The 13,540-nt window shown below is 39.4% G+C and overlaps 1 protein-coding gene across 2 annotated transcripts in view; it reads right to left on the bottom strand.

The window, feature by feature from the left end:
- Positions 1 to 13,091, bottom strand: part of TRDMT1 (tRNA aspartic acid methyltransferase 1) — a 31,827-nt gene extending 18,736 nt beyond the window's left edge. Inside the window, exons 1-4 of one of the 2 annotated variants that reach the window (XM_059818697.1) lie at positions 13,028 to 13,091; positions 4,401 to 4,510; positions 2,679 to 2,755; positions 1,317 to 1,388 (exon numbers count right to left, since the gene is read on the bottom strand). In XM_059818697.1, the coding sequence (XP_059674680.1) occupies positions 1,317 to 1,388; positions 2,679 to 2,755; positions 4,401 to 4,510; positions 13,028 to 13,091 (323 nt within the window). The remainder of the gene's footprint in view (positions 1 to 1,316; positions 1,389 to 2,678; positions 2,756 to 4,400; positions 4,511 to 13,027) is intronic. The other variant, XM_059818698.1, reaches the window with a different exon arrangement.
- Positions 13,092 to 13,540: the final 449 nt, after the last annotated feature.

The raw sequence follows: 13,540 nt of genomic DNA, 5'->3' as shown, positions 1-13,540 counted from the left end.
AATAAAGTCAGTGCAAGTTTGATGTTCACAGAATCACAGAATCACTACAGTTGGAAAAGACCTGTAAGATCATCAAGTCCAACCTGGAAAAGAAAAAAAAAACAAAAAAAAAACCCCACCACACAACAACAACAAGCCACAACCCACCCAACACCACACAGCACCATGCCCATCAAGCTACATCCCACAATGCCACATCCACATGCTCCTTGAATATCTCCAGGGAGGGTGACTCTACCACCTCCCTGGGCAGCCTATTCCAATGTTTCACTACTCTCTCAGTAAAGAACTTTTTCCTAATATCTAGCCTGAACCTCCCATGGTGCAACTTGAGGCCATTTCCTCTAGTCCTGTCACTAGTCACTTGGGAGAAGAGACCAACACCCACCTCTCTGCAACCCCCTTTCAGGTAGTTGTAGAGAGCGATAAGGTCTCCCCTCAGCCTCCTCTTCTCCGGGCTAAACAACCCCAGCTCCCTCAGCCGCTCCTCATAAGACTTGTGTTCCAGACCCCTCACCAGCTTCGTCGCCCTTCTCTGGACACGCTCCAGCACCTCAATGTCTTTCTTGTAGTGAGGGGCCCAAAACTGAACACAGGATTCGAGGTGCAGCCTTACCAGAGCCGAGTACAGAGGCATGATCACCTCCCTGCTCCTGCTGGCCACACCATTTCTGATACAAGCCAGGATGCCGTTGGCCTTCTTGGCCACCTGGGCACACTGCTGGCTCATATTCAGCCGGGTGCCGATCAACACCCCCAGGTCCTTTTCTGCGGGGCAGCTTTCCAGCCACTCATCCCCAAGCCTGTAGCGTTGCCTGGGGTTGTTGTGACCCAAGTGCAGGACCCGGCACTTGGCCTTATTGAACTTCATCCGGTTGGCCTCAGCCCATCGATCCAGCCTGTCCAGATCCCTCTGCAGAGCCTTCCTACCCTCAAGCAGATCAACACTCCCTCCCAACTTGGTGTCGTCTGCAAACTTGCTGAGGGAGCACTCTATCCCCTCATCCAGATCATGTTGAAGTGAAAATAACTAACTCAATTTGTTTCATTTATGATATAGCCACAGTTTAAAGGAGACACACAATAAGAAAGAAAACCAAACAATGAAAGCATATACAGTAACTATGAGATGATAACGGTATTAATAAAATACAAGTATTTCAGTTACATATGATCACGTGAAAACAAACAAGTAATACAAGACAATACCAGTAGTATCCCTGTAAAACATTATAGATGACTTGTCTAGCTGCAATATAACACCCCTACTTGGTTACATCAAAGGCTTAAGAACTGAGGTAGAAGTTCATTTATACCTTGGGAGAATATCAAGTATATAGAGAAAGCTCTTTGTCCGTGGATCGGATACATCACCTTGCAGGCCAGTTCTAAGAAAGAATAAACAAACACCTGTATATTACTTGGAGCAGACTGACATTTGACTTATATTTTTCTACAGAATGCTGACACTTTTTGCTTTGAGTTTCAAAAAGGGATTCTACAAAAGCATTGTGTACAGACATAAGGGCCTGCTCACAGAGGCAGTGTCCTAAGAAATGCTCTAAGGAATGAAAGTCTGCCCTGGAATCCATTAGCTCACAGCGAGGTTAAAATCGAAGCATTCAGTAATGAAACCTACTCCCCAGTCTGCAAAGCGTTTAGCATTCTAGTCTTGTCCAGCAAACACCTTGAACATACTTGGCTCTGAAAGAACAAAAAAAAAAAACCCACTGAAGTTCCTGGGAATACCCAACTATTTTATATTGAATATATTAAATTATTTCCATTAATCAAAACTTCAGTGCATACCATTTTGCAGGATTGAGCCCCATATGAATAACTTTGTAACCTATTTTGTAACATTAAACTGGACAGTTCACATAGGTTATAAAAACAATAACATAATAAAACGATTCCAGGCCTGTGTTCCTGTAACTTATACTTGTATTAGCTCTTAAAAAGAATAAAGCCTTAGTAGAAGAGCTTTAGCATGTCTCTAAATTAATTAGTCATAGAAAGATATTTTTTTTTCATGGTATTATAGAAGAAAAAATTTTGGAGGAATGATTCCTATATATATCATAGGCTTGCCCAAATACATTTTTATAGATCAGCACCACTTTGGAGGGATTTCTTTTTAATATTAGAGCGTTCATCGAGATATACTTTCTTACACAAGCAGTTTCATCACCATCAACAGAATATTTCATGAAGCTACTACTTTGCATGAGTACAGTTATTCGAATCTTACCTCCACTGGTCACTGCTGTCAAACTACATGAATTTGAAACTCATCTGACAAATCACATCTCAGTAAGTTCAGTTCTTGATTAGCAAGATATTTCTCTATACCGTCCACTAAATCATTTCAAGCACTCCTAAGCAGCAAAATCTTTGAATTTCACTGTTTCAGAGTATGCAAAATAGGTGCTGTAAAAGCTTACTTAATTGCAACTGAATTAAAATATACATTACAAGAAATGTGATCAAGAATTAAGATTCAAATTGCTGCACTTCTTCCACTTCAGTGAATCTCATGGTGAGTAGGGCTACAACATTGTTGCTCAGGAAGAGAAAGATACACAGGTGAGCCACACAGTATCACTCTTGAAAACATTTCTTCTTTAACAGTACATATTGTAACAACCGCACTTTTCTCCAAAGTGTGCTGTATCTACCTTGTAAATGGCTGACAGGGAGGACTCATCAAAATCATATCAAAAGATAATCTGTCAAATTCTTTCAGTGTTATGCCCTGAATAAGGAAAAAAATAGAATAATTTTGAGTGTTATGAACTGTATGAAACTTTCAAGTCATCCTTCAGACCAAACTACCCCTCTTACTTTCACTACATGCTCCATTTAGCAAAAAACTACCTAATCTCCCATTTGACCTAATAATTTCATGATTTTCTACCTTGGCAATCCATGCAATGCAACTACACATTTGGTTGCTTTGAATATTAATCAAAAACCACTAATGATAGCGTCTACACATAATCTTGAGGTTTTTATCTACTCATTCTTTCAGAAAAGGTGTAGTGGTTCTTTCAGTAGATCACATCAAAATACCAACTAGTTATTTCCTCCAAATAAAGTATCATTATTCAGCTACAAAGTCTTTGTACACCAAAAAAAAAAATTAACATATCCAAAACAGGTGAAAAAAATATTAGATCTTCTCAAAAGACAAAATATCTGAACAGGAAAGTTGCTCAGGTGTTAACATGGTAATTTTTCCAGGTCCAAACTGTAAGTTTTAACTCTTAGGAGCTCACTACCAATGCATCCTGTAAAGTTTACTTCATTTTAGTTTTTGCCAAGTAAAAATCCCTCAAAGATATTGTATGGATGAAAGCTCTACTCTGCAAAAATATTTCTGTTCAGAGAAGAAAGAATTAGGTCTCTGGCATGAACTAATTACACAAGCAGAAGTTCCTCTAGACTAATTTTAAGCAACACTAGAAGGACAACACACTAAGGGGCCGAGAGGAGAGGAGAAGGAAAATGATCAAGTAACTATGAGTGAGACACCGCCTCACATATTTTGAGGGATATCTATATAGCAAATGTAACATAACTGCCCACAGAAACTAGACAAAAGTTGCTATTTTTCCAATAAATTTAAAGAAGGTCTTACTAACTGTAATCTGCATATTTATATTTTCCCATATAAAACTTTAAATTATCGTTTAGCCTGTTATTATTGAGTGCTGAATAAGGAGCTAACCTTTAGCCACCTGTTTAAGTCTTACTTAAGCTGGTCTCTTAAAACAAATTCAGTATCTTTTACTATCATGTTGTAAAACTGTAAAAGAAGATTAAAAAGTACACAGTAATTTCTAACTAAATCCAGGCAAAACCACATGCCTAGTTTGCCCCTCAATTATTAAAATAGAAGCCAATTTTACCTAGTTATTCTTCAAATAATTTGGGAAAGGGACAGAATTCCTAAAACATTTGATCTATTAAGCCCACAAAAAACCCACAAGACTGTGTCCCATCCAGTATATTTTCTTGTGTTTTACTGAGCTCAACTATAACTACAAAATGAAGGCAAGCCTCCAAGTAATTTGATTAAATTCTTTCAAAATACATGAAAATATTTTTTTAATCTAGAAACATGATTTTTGTCATTCCGTTATTGCTGGTAAGCATTCCTCTTAACATTCATGTAATCCTTCTTGATGCAACAGTCAAGACTTCCAGGAAAAGACTGCAGTGTGAGTATTCCTCCAACAAACAACCACAGCACAAGGAAGCAAAGTTATTGTAAAGCTGTTATGTTCATAACAACATAAATGAAATCTTTTTGTTTCTCTTACTAGTAACAAGGATAGTGAAGACAACTTACATCTACAAAAGCTAGACTACAGCAAAAAAAGACATTCATTACTCACCTCAATTGTCTTTGGCCATAATAGTGTGCTGGGAAAGTTGTGCTTATAAACTTCATTGGCAAGAGTGTTCACATCAACAGCAGCAACAACTTCAGCAGATGTGCAGCTTTCTAAAATCAAAAAAAAAGAATTTGAAAACTGTAACTTCTCTTTACTACTCTTGGAAAAATGTGCTCGTTCAGTTGTGTTACAGCTACGCTCAAAAATATTAAAGGATCAAACTCTGCTGTGCTGCCATCAAAACTTTATATGAAAAATATATCGTGTTTATAATCATATAGCAAATACTTCCCTTCCTTATATATCCAAAAACGGAAGCAAACTGTGCACTTCCTAATTTGTAGATACAGTCACACATATACTCCAAACAGGGGGCATCTCTACAACATTCCCACCTGCACTCCACTGGTCTCTGTGGCCACCAAGTTCCTTAGCTATAGGAACGCAGCCTGAGTCAACCAGCAGAGCCACCCTGCCACTGCCTGAGACTCTCCAGCCACTGACAACTTACAGGAACTAAATGTGTTATTTTAGAAGTGTGAAAAAATGGTACCAATAAATATGTCTGAGGTACATCTACTCTTGCAATAAAACTTTAAGAAGTTGCCTGAAAAACATTTGTGCTTATATTCTAATACAACCTTGGGCCTTGAACTCAACTGCTGCCTCCTTTGGGTTCAAGGTCCCCAAAAATACCAGATGCTTTGAAAGACAACATTTGGCAGCTCCTTTTCTCTTAATATCAAAGGAAGCACTTCTAGACACTTAGACAAGAACAAAAAATATGCTAAAAAGAATGTAAATAAGCAATGGTTAATTTATAGAGTAACACAACAATAGGTTCTACAGAAGCTAAAGACATAAAAAGAACAGTTTAATCCACTGCTCATCATGTCACACTATTTATTATTACTAACCACAATACCTTCACTGAGGCTTTTTATCCAGGAAGATAGGCTGCGGTCACTGTTACAGCCACAGGCAGAAAACAGTGACCGTACTTCCTGATACACAAGACCAGTTTCAACCACCAGGAAATCTACATTATGGTCACCACTACAAAGCCCCAGATGAAACACAGGCAATTTTAAAAAAATTTCTGTAAGCCAAAATAAACAAGGCAAATAGCCAGACGCCTTTGAGTACTCTCACAACAACATGCTCAAGTAACACATTAACAAATGACCTTATGAGACATTTTATGAATTACTTCTAGTCAGCTAATTATTTAGTTTGAAAGGATGAAAAGACAACTATGATGCCCCCAGTGGATTTAATTCTGAGTGATGCAGTTATCACCCATCTACTATCTTTCAGGTTTTCAAGGCCATCTTATTCAAAACTAAGATGAAAGAGAAATCCAGGTATTGGAAAGATTGTAGCAGACATTTTAACAAAGACCAACCTGGTTCTCCTGGGTTTACTTGGTGCAATGGAGGGCAAAATGAATAGGAGTTTCACAAGAAAAAGATTTACAGACAGCTGCCCATTAAGGGTCAACATACAAATCATTATTTGCAGTTATTGTCTTGACATTTTGTCCATAAATTGTAACTGAAGTATTAAATACAGGTGTATCCACGTGAAAAACAGAATGACTACACCTGACATTACAGAACAGGTATGTTAACACTGACATCTAGCGTGAAAAGAACACCGCCTTAGCAGGCTGACTGTCTTAATTTACAAGAATATTCAAGAACAGACACTTTCATCTTCCTAAAACAAAGCTGTAACACCTAAGTAATGGGAACAAACTTCAAGTACTGTTTAAGAGACTGCTTTTCTCATTTATTCTTTCAGTTCTTAAAACATGTCAACCTGACAAGCTGATCCTTACCGTGTGTTCCAGGCACTCCAGAAGAAAAAAAAAATTAAAAAAAAAAATACCAAGAACCTCAAATTATTATCTGAATTAACATACAGTTTAAAAATGACAATTGGAAAGGCAGGCAGTGTGCTTCTCTCACAACTCATGATTCGGATGCTCATCCTTTTTACTAACCAATCCTTGCACACATACAAGAAAAAAGACATACTGGGGATTTGCGTCAAGGGACTTCACAGGCCCAAATGCCTGGAAATGCTGAAAGAGAGCTCATAGCTATTAGTAATTTAATGAATCCCTTTGCAATACAATGTTCAGCCTAAACCAGAGATGTTAATCTGCATGGAAAAGGGACAGGAACTTTTCCTGAATTATTCCACCCAACATCCTCTCTTCCCAATTCTAAGACCTGATAATTTTTTGAAAGCTTCTCCTCCTTCTCACTCAAAAGCTGTGGCTCACTTGGGAGTTCCTGTTACAGAACAGACTCCCTCTAAAAGCTGATTAAGCATATTTGTGTGGAAATACCCTGGAAACACATGAAGGAGTTCGAGCGGACAAGCAATCTCACACATCCAACCTAACAAAGAAAAGCTTGTGTAAATTTCAAACGTTGCAAAAATGAAACATTTTTAAAGAACTTCTCCTCCTGAAATGTAAATAACTGCCATGTAAAACTGTGATACTCTGTTTTGCTATAGCATTTATATTTATTACTTGAAAATGACCGTAGGAATGTATCATAAAAGAGACTGAAAGCAGAATCTAAAAAAAACAGAATCAAGACTGTGTTTAACTATCCCCACTGACAAAAGGCACAAAAGCAACTCAGGAATATGAAAATGCCCCTGAACTGCTGACTTAGTGAGATGTTAAATCAGCTCCCCAAAATATATAGCTGAACTTCAATACAGAAATAGGCACAGCTCTGGAGACTTATTTTTTCCAAACAAGTACGTCCAATTTTCAAAACACAGCCATTTAAGAGAAGTACAACTATGCAGAAAACAATTTAATTTTATGCAGACTAAAGAAAAAATAATACACATTTTCTAAGTGAAACTAAGTAGCTGCTGGAATACTTGATTTGCAATATTCCTCAACACCACAGGTTCTGAACTGAGACTTCGCATTTCTGAAAGAGATGTTGTAACTCAAAAGGAAGCCACAAACATGATGGGGAAGTTACTAAGGAGGTGTTATGTCTTATTTTTAGGCAGATTAGATTGTAATACACTCTCGGCTGAAAGCAGGTGAACTCAAATTTGTATCATCCTACTAGGAAAGTACTGATTTTGGACTTGAGTCTTAAAACCACTAGGATCCACATAGCAGAAACTCTTTAACTGTTATTTAAATTGCCTAAAGAGGCAGGAATCAAACTTTGGGTCCCAATTCTCTATTTTGTTGTATACACAATGCTTATGAGTCATTTCAGCTATGCAGTATTGAAAGGGATGCTGCTGTAATGACTGGAAGGTGCAGCATTTGAAACAAAAGAAGACAAGACGCGTGCATTAGCTTCTGATTTGGAAAAAAACAAACCCAGAGGGTGTCATCCTCAAACCCAGAAAATAAAATCTCTGACATTACAATAGCTGTCCTTTTCCTCTTCAGAATCGATTCCTTTGTCAAGTGTTTCTAGCAGACCTTAAAATTAACATAGCTCTGTTTATATTCACCAGTGTACTTTTGTAATAGAATCATCAATGTCAGCAGAGCACATGAAATACACAGTGTTACACCAAGGGCAGGGGCAGGCGGATCTCAGCGTATTGGAAAATCAGAGCCAGAACAATTATCTATTCCAACAGATATATGGAAACAGATGGAAAAGGGAAGATTAGTCACATGTTTTGTCAGTCCTGTTTCCTTTTAAACCAGTGAGCAAAGATTTCATTTCTGAGTTGTCAGGTCTTGGCTGAAATGATTAGGCTGAACTGCCCATGGCTACAATCAACACAGCTATCCGTAAACTTGATACTTGCTTCCTGCAGGATACTTAGCAACTTTTTTCACTACTCTATTTGTACAGGATTTGTTCATGTTCAGCCATATAAACTACGTAAATTTACATTATAGCACAACTGGCACCATCCTGTGCTACAAAGGGCTATATTTTAGAGAAGCATTACATCAAAATAAGCTTAGGTGTAAAAATTTGCTGAAACCGACAATATTTTTGTTTTGCATTGTGCTGAATCCTAAAGCTGCTTGCCAGTTTTGTCTGCTTTGCCTCTCCTCCTGAGATAGCTATGCTCAGTGTAATTAAGCACACCAGTTTATTATGCTGTGCAATTCACAGAAATAATCAAATCAAATTAATAAACAGAGATGACAGAATGCAAGAGACTCAAATTCTTACTCTGTAAAATTGAAGTATAACAATTGCAGAGGAAAAAGATGACCAATTTTATCACTGCAAAATTACGGTATTTTTTTAAAAGATGTCCTTCCATGTTTTATGCACGGAGACTTTTTTCAGTGACCTGGCAGATTACAAACACTTGTGGCAGAGACCTGGAACCCATTTTTCATGGGAAAACTGCCTAAATTAATAAGCCAGTTTAAGTTTGTTTTGGTTGGGAATGAGGAAGAGCAGGCTGTTTGTTTGATGGAAAGTTGCTAAGGAAATGAATTTGTAGCCATAGATTTTCTAAAAATAAAACACTGTATTTTTCGCTGCAGAAACTCTGCACTTCAAATTTAAAGAACACATTCACACACACACACATATACATATATAAAGTATCATAGGTTTAGACATATGTGATCTAAACATCAACATTTATAAATCTCGCAAAGTTTGGAACACAGGGTGGGAAGAAGGAAGAAATGCACTCCCATCTCTTAGCTGCCTCAATCTTTCAAGAGCGTGACTATGAACAGACTCGCTGACTTCTGACCTTAATCAGGCTCAACTTTCTAAATCGTATCTTTTTGCATGTCTTTGCTGTTGAACTTAAAATACTATTATAAAGCATTCACAATCTAAAACTAGAAATTCTGCATATGCTGAATTATCTACAGCTACCATATCAACAGAGATAGAAAATGCCCACGATTTTTCTTTTTCAGTTTTGGACTAAAATCTAAATTCAGGAACAGCCTTCTTTTCACTGTCAGAAAGAACCTGATTCAACTATGTAACTATGTACTAATAACTTCTATGTACTGTTAATAGAGAAACACTTATAAGAGAGTATAAACTTCCATAAATTTATTAAAATTCAATTATTTCTTACTGTAGGTGAGGATAATCTCAAAATCAACTGCATACTACTTGTTGCCAAATGCATTCTACTTTAATGACAGCTGCCGAAACAACGAACATCCTTATCCTGCAAGTTCAAGTATAAGCTGCCCTAAAACTAAGTTTATGAAAGATCACAGGCAAAAAGGGCTTCAGGGTAGAAAAGGTAGCGTCAGATTTCCTGGAAAATACCTATTTGCCAATTGAAAACTCTGGCAATTTCACAGAAAAGTAGAAAGTTGGACCAGCTCTGCTAAACATAACCGGCCACAAAACTGGCTACGTAACACGGCCAGGAACCAACACTGAGCCAGAACTTGCCAGAGCTGCAGAATCCCTTTTGTAGAACAAGTAGCTTTCCTGGGGTGCTGCCACTGAAGTGTTTCATGCTCTCTCTCTTTTCTACATGTTCCTATTATTTTTCTTGGCTGTATAGATTCACTAGAAACCATACCACGAAAATAAAGTATTATACGTAATCTTCATCTCTTGTGTATCTGGTTTATGAAAGCACTGGCAAAACGGAGGGCTTTCTTTCAAGCTTCATATTTATACAGAAAAAAACAACTTCTAGTATTTCCATACTTGATTCAAATGGAAGATGCCAAACAATCTGCTATTTGCTAAATTATATCCAAAAAATTTTATCAGAGATATTTTCAAATAGCATGGTTTCATGTACATATATAGGCCTAAAACATATAAGAAACCCTATTATTAAAGTACTTACAGAGGAACATTCACTTTTTTCTGTTTGATTTTCACATAAAAGCAAACACTGAAATTCCCCTTGACTTTACTTTGTTCCTTGACAAACTGTATGAGAAAACTGAATCCAGACATCTAAGAGACTTAAAAAGAGAAAAGAGCAGAAAGGGTAAAATTCCTGACTGTATCAGTATTCCTGAATGCAATAAAATTTATCAAAACCAGTTTTATATAATGACTTGTCATTAAATACTTAATTCAGTACAAATTGCATAGAACCCTTTTTATTCAAATTGCCTGATTATTAGTTTTAACAACACTCAAAACAAGATTTTAATCCAGAAGTGTACAGTTTGGACTTTTTCCAAGACAACACAATGCCTGACTTCTCATATGCCTCCCAGAAAAATAAGCACCCAGATTTTAAAAAGTTATACCAACTGTAATGCAAATAGTGTTGTATGTATCCGCTTTGCAAATTTCTATTGGTATTTAACCATTTAGTACTATCTAGGGTCGTTTACACAAATAATAATTTAAGTCTCCTCTTACACACAGTCCCTTCATCTGCTTTGGCTGGTACCACTACAAAAGAATCTCAGTCTCACTATTTATAGTTATTGCAATTTCTTCAGTCAAATATAAGCCCAGAACAGAAATTACAACATGCACTGACACTGATGCAGTTGTGTTCAGCAAGTTCAGAAACAGTAAGCTTGGAAACAAATTTACCCTTTCAGGAAATAATACAAGGGTTTTTGGTTAATTCCTTCACCCTCCAAACTACACAATATATAAAGGTAATATATGATCTTAAGTCTTCCTATGCACAGTAACTATCCACTGGGGCATCACTCAATCAGTATATCTTTTGGATACAAGTTTACAGTATTCTGATAATCTTCGAAGGCTGTCTTCTCAATATTCCCATCCTTTTAAGTATTTGTTGTGTTGTAAATGACGCTTTCTTAGGTGGCCATCCACAGGATATCAACATTTGGCATTACAATTTATTAACTATTGCAGCATATTACCGAACATCCACAAGACATCTATTATTATGTTAAGAACATAGCTAGATAATATTCAGCAAAGATTTGTTACATACATACACACACCAACACATGACAAACAGCTGACTGAAGGACCATGGTATAGGCTAAGCTTCAGGAACCAGTCCATGTTCTATGGAAATACGGAAACTGTCTATAACATGTAGATAGCTCCCCATCACTTCAGAAACAAGTCTACTACAAAAGCAGAGTGTTACCATTACAGTTATATACACTATATACAATGTATAACACCCTCTTTTTATTCCACAAAAACACCAAAATCTGCATCCTTACAACAGGTGGTTAGGATTATTGACAATAACAATGCAGGTACCTATTTTGGTACCTTGTGTATTTTTATATATTATAATTACATAACACATATATACGCATTCAAGGAAAAGTTAGATAGTAGAAAAAATGCTGCATTGCCAATTGTGAGTATGTTTTAAGTAAATAAATGATGCTAAACAGATTCTACCCTGTAAGCATAACCTTTTAATATTACACAGCTCCCTGGAAAAATAACAAGATAAGGTGAGTTTTCACCTGGTATTTTTATGGCAATGCTCTCTGTTGTAGAGTATAACAGAAGTGCTGCTAATGCTTATGAAGACTGAAGTATTTGAAGGATTGTAGTTACAACTAAAATTATTATGGTGATTCTCGTAAATTATACAAATGTGTGTTGGAACCTGGACTTCAAAGTAACAAGGCCAGGGTACTTTCCGAAGGAAATCAATAGCCCTAGCTCAATCTTTCATTTGGGGAAGCTAAGTCACAGAGAATCTGCAGGACTTGCTGAAAGTCACCCAGGCCATGCTTTAATTAATTCAGCAAATTTTGCTCCAGGGTTCCTTGTACCAGACCAAAAACTCACCTGGGCACATGGTTTAGCATGAACTATCTATACCAGTTCAAATTCCTTATTCAGTTTTCATATTTATAAAATGATATACCAACCTCATATGGTCAGGCTCATATTGCATCATGTACCAGCTATTCACCTAACTACGTGCCATGAAAACCAAGTCTATGTGCATGCCTATGGGATACCCTGGCTAATTCGATTATTATCCCGTGCATCTCCATGATCCCGATCCCATTTGCAGCAGGCATGTGTCAGTAGAAGACAGAGCATGTATTAATGAACACAAAATCACGGACTTTCCAGGAGCAGCTGCCTGGGCTGAAGAAGGAGCATGGATCCCTCATTTCCTTCCCAATGTGCTCCTGGGTACCTGGTGCCATCCAGCAGGCCATGAATGCTTTCGGGCACTGCTCAGTTTACAGCCATAGACCCCTAATGCAAACACATCACTAGCCAAAACCCAGTTACCAGTCCCCCTTTACAGCTCACCCCCACACAGCCCCTGACAGCAGGCCTGTGAGACAGCACCAACCCCACCGCCATAAGATCACTTTCAAGCCCCTGTAGAGGGGGAGGTTGTGCCTCCGAGGCTTGGGACGAGGGGGGAAGGCCGGCCTCCCACCCCACAGCTTCCTTCCACACGGTGCTTTGTGCTAGACGGCGGGAGGAGGCGACACGCCGGGCTGGGGAAGGGGCTGCGGGAGAAGGGTCATCTTAGCCCGCCCCATCGAGAAGATGGCGCCCTCCACCGCCTCCCTCAGGGGTCGGGGTCCCATCGAGAAAATGGCGCCCTCGGAGGTGGGGGTGGGCGAGGAGACGGCCGGGGGGGGTGGGGGGAAGGGAGGGGGCACGGCGGGGCCGCGGCGGCAGCGAGCACCGAGGGACGCGCTGGCGGCGGCCGCTCGCCGGTACCTTTCAGAGCCTGGTGCATCCCCCCGATACCACTGTAGAGCTCCAGCACCCGCAGCGGCGCCATTTTCCGGCAGCCTGCGCCCGGCCCTCCCGGCAGCCTCCCCGAGCGCCGCCCGCCCGTTCCGCCGCTCTTTCGTTCCCACCTGCCCGTTCTCCTCAAAGCCGACTGCTCCCTACCAGCCCCCGCCCGCTGCGCAGCCCCGGAGTAGCGGCTTAATTTGGCATTACTAATTGCTCGTTAAACCCCAAAGTGGGCTTAGGCCCGGAGGATGAAGCCACCCCCCGGGTTAGCTGGTCCTGCTGCCCGCTGAGGTGGCCGTGGGGCCGATGCTGGCCAGCAGCTCTACCATCCGCACCCTCCTCAGAGTGAGGGATCGGGAGAAGGGCCAGCTCCCTGCCAGGAACCCCTTTGGGGTCAACGTCTCCTCCTGGCCAAGGCCTCCTCTCAAGGGCAGCGATGAAATCCCCAACCACATTGCCCTTCCTCAGGCCCTGCGCCCCCACAGGGTGTCC

The sequence above is a fragment of the Gavia stellata genome, chromosome 6 (genome assembly GCF_030936135.1).
Source record: "Gavia stellata isolate bGavSte3 chromosome 6, bGavSte3.hap2, whole genome shotgun sequence".
Taxonomy (NCBI): domain Eukaryota; kingdom Metazoa; phylum Chordata; class Aves; order Gaviiformes; family Gaviidae; genus Gavia; species Gavia stellata.
This window is presented reverse-complemented; position numbering and strand designations above follow the sequence as displayed.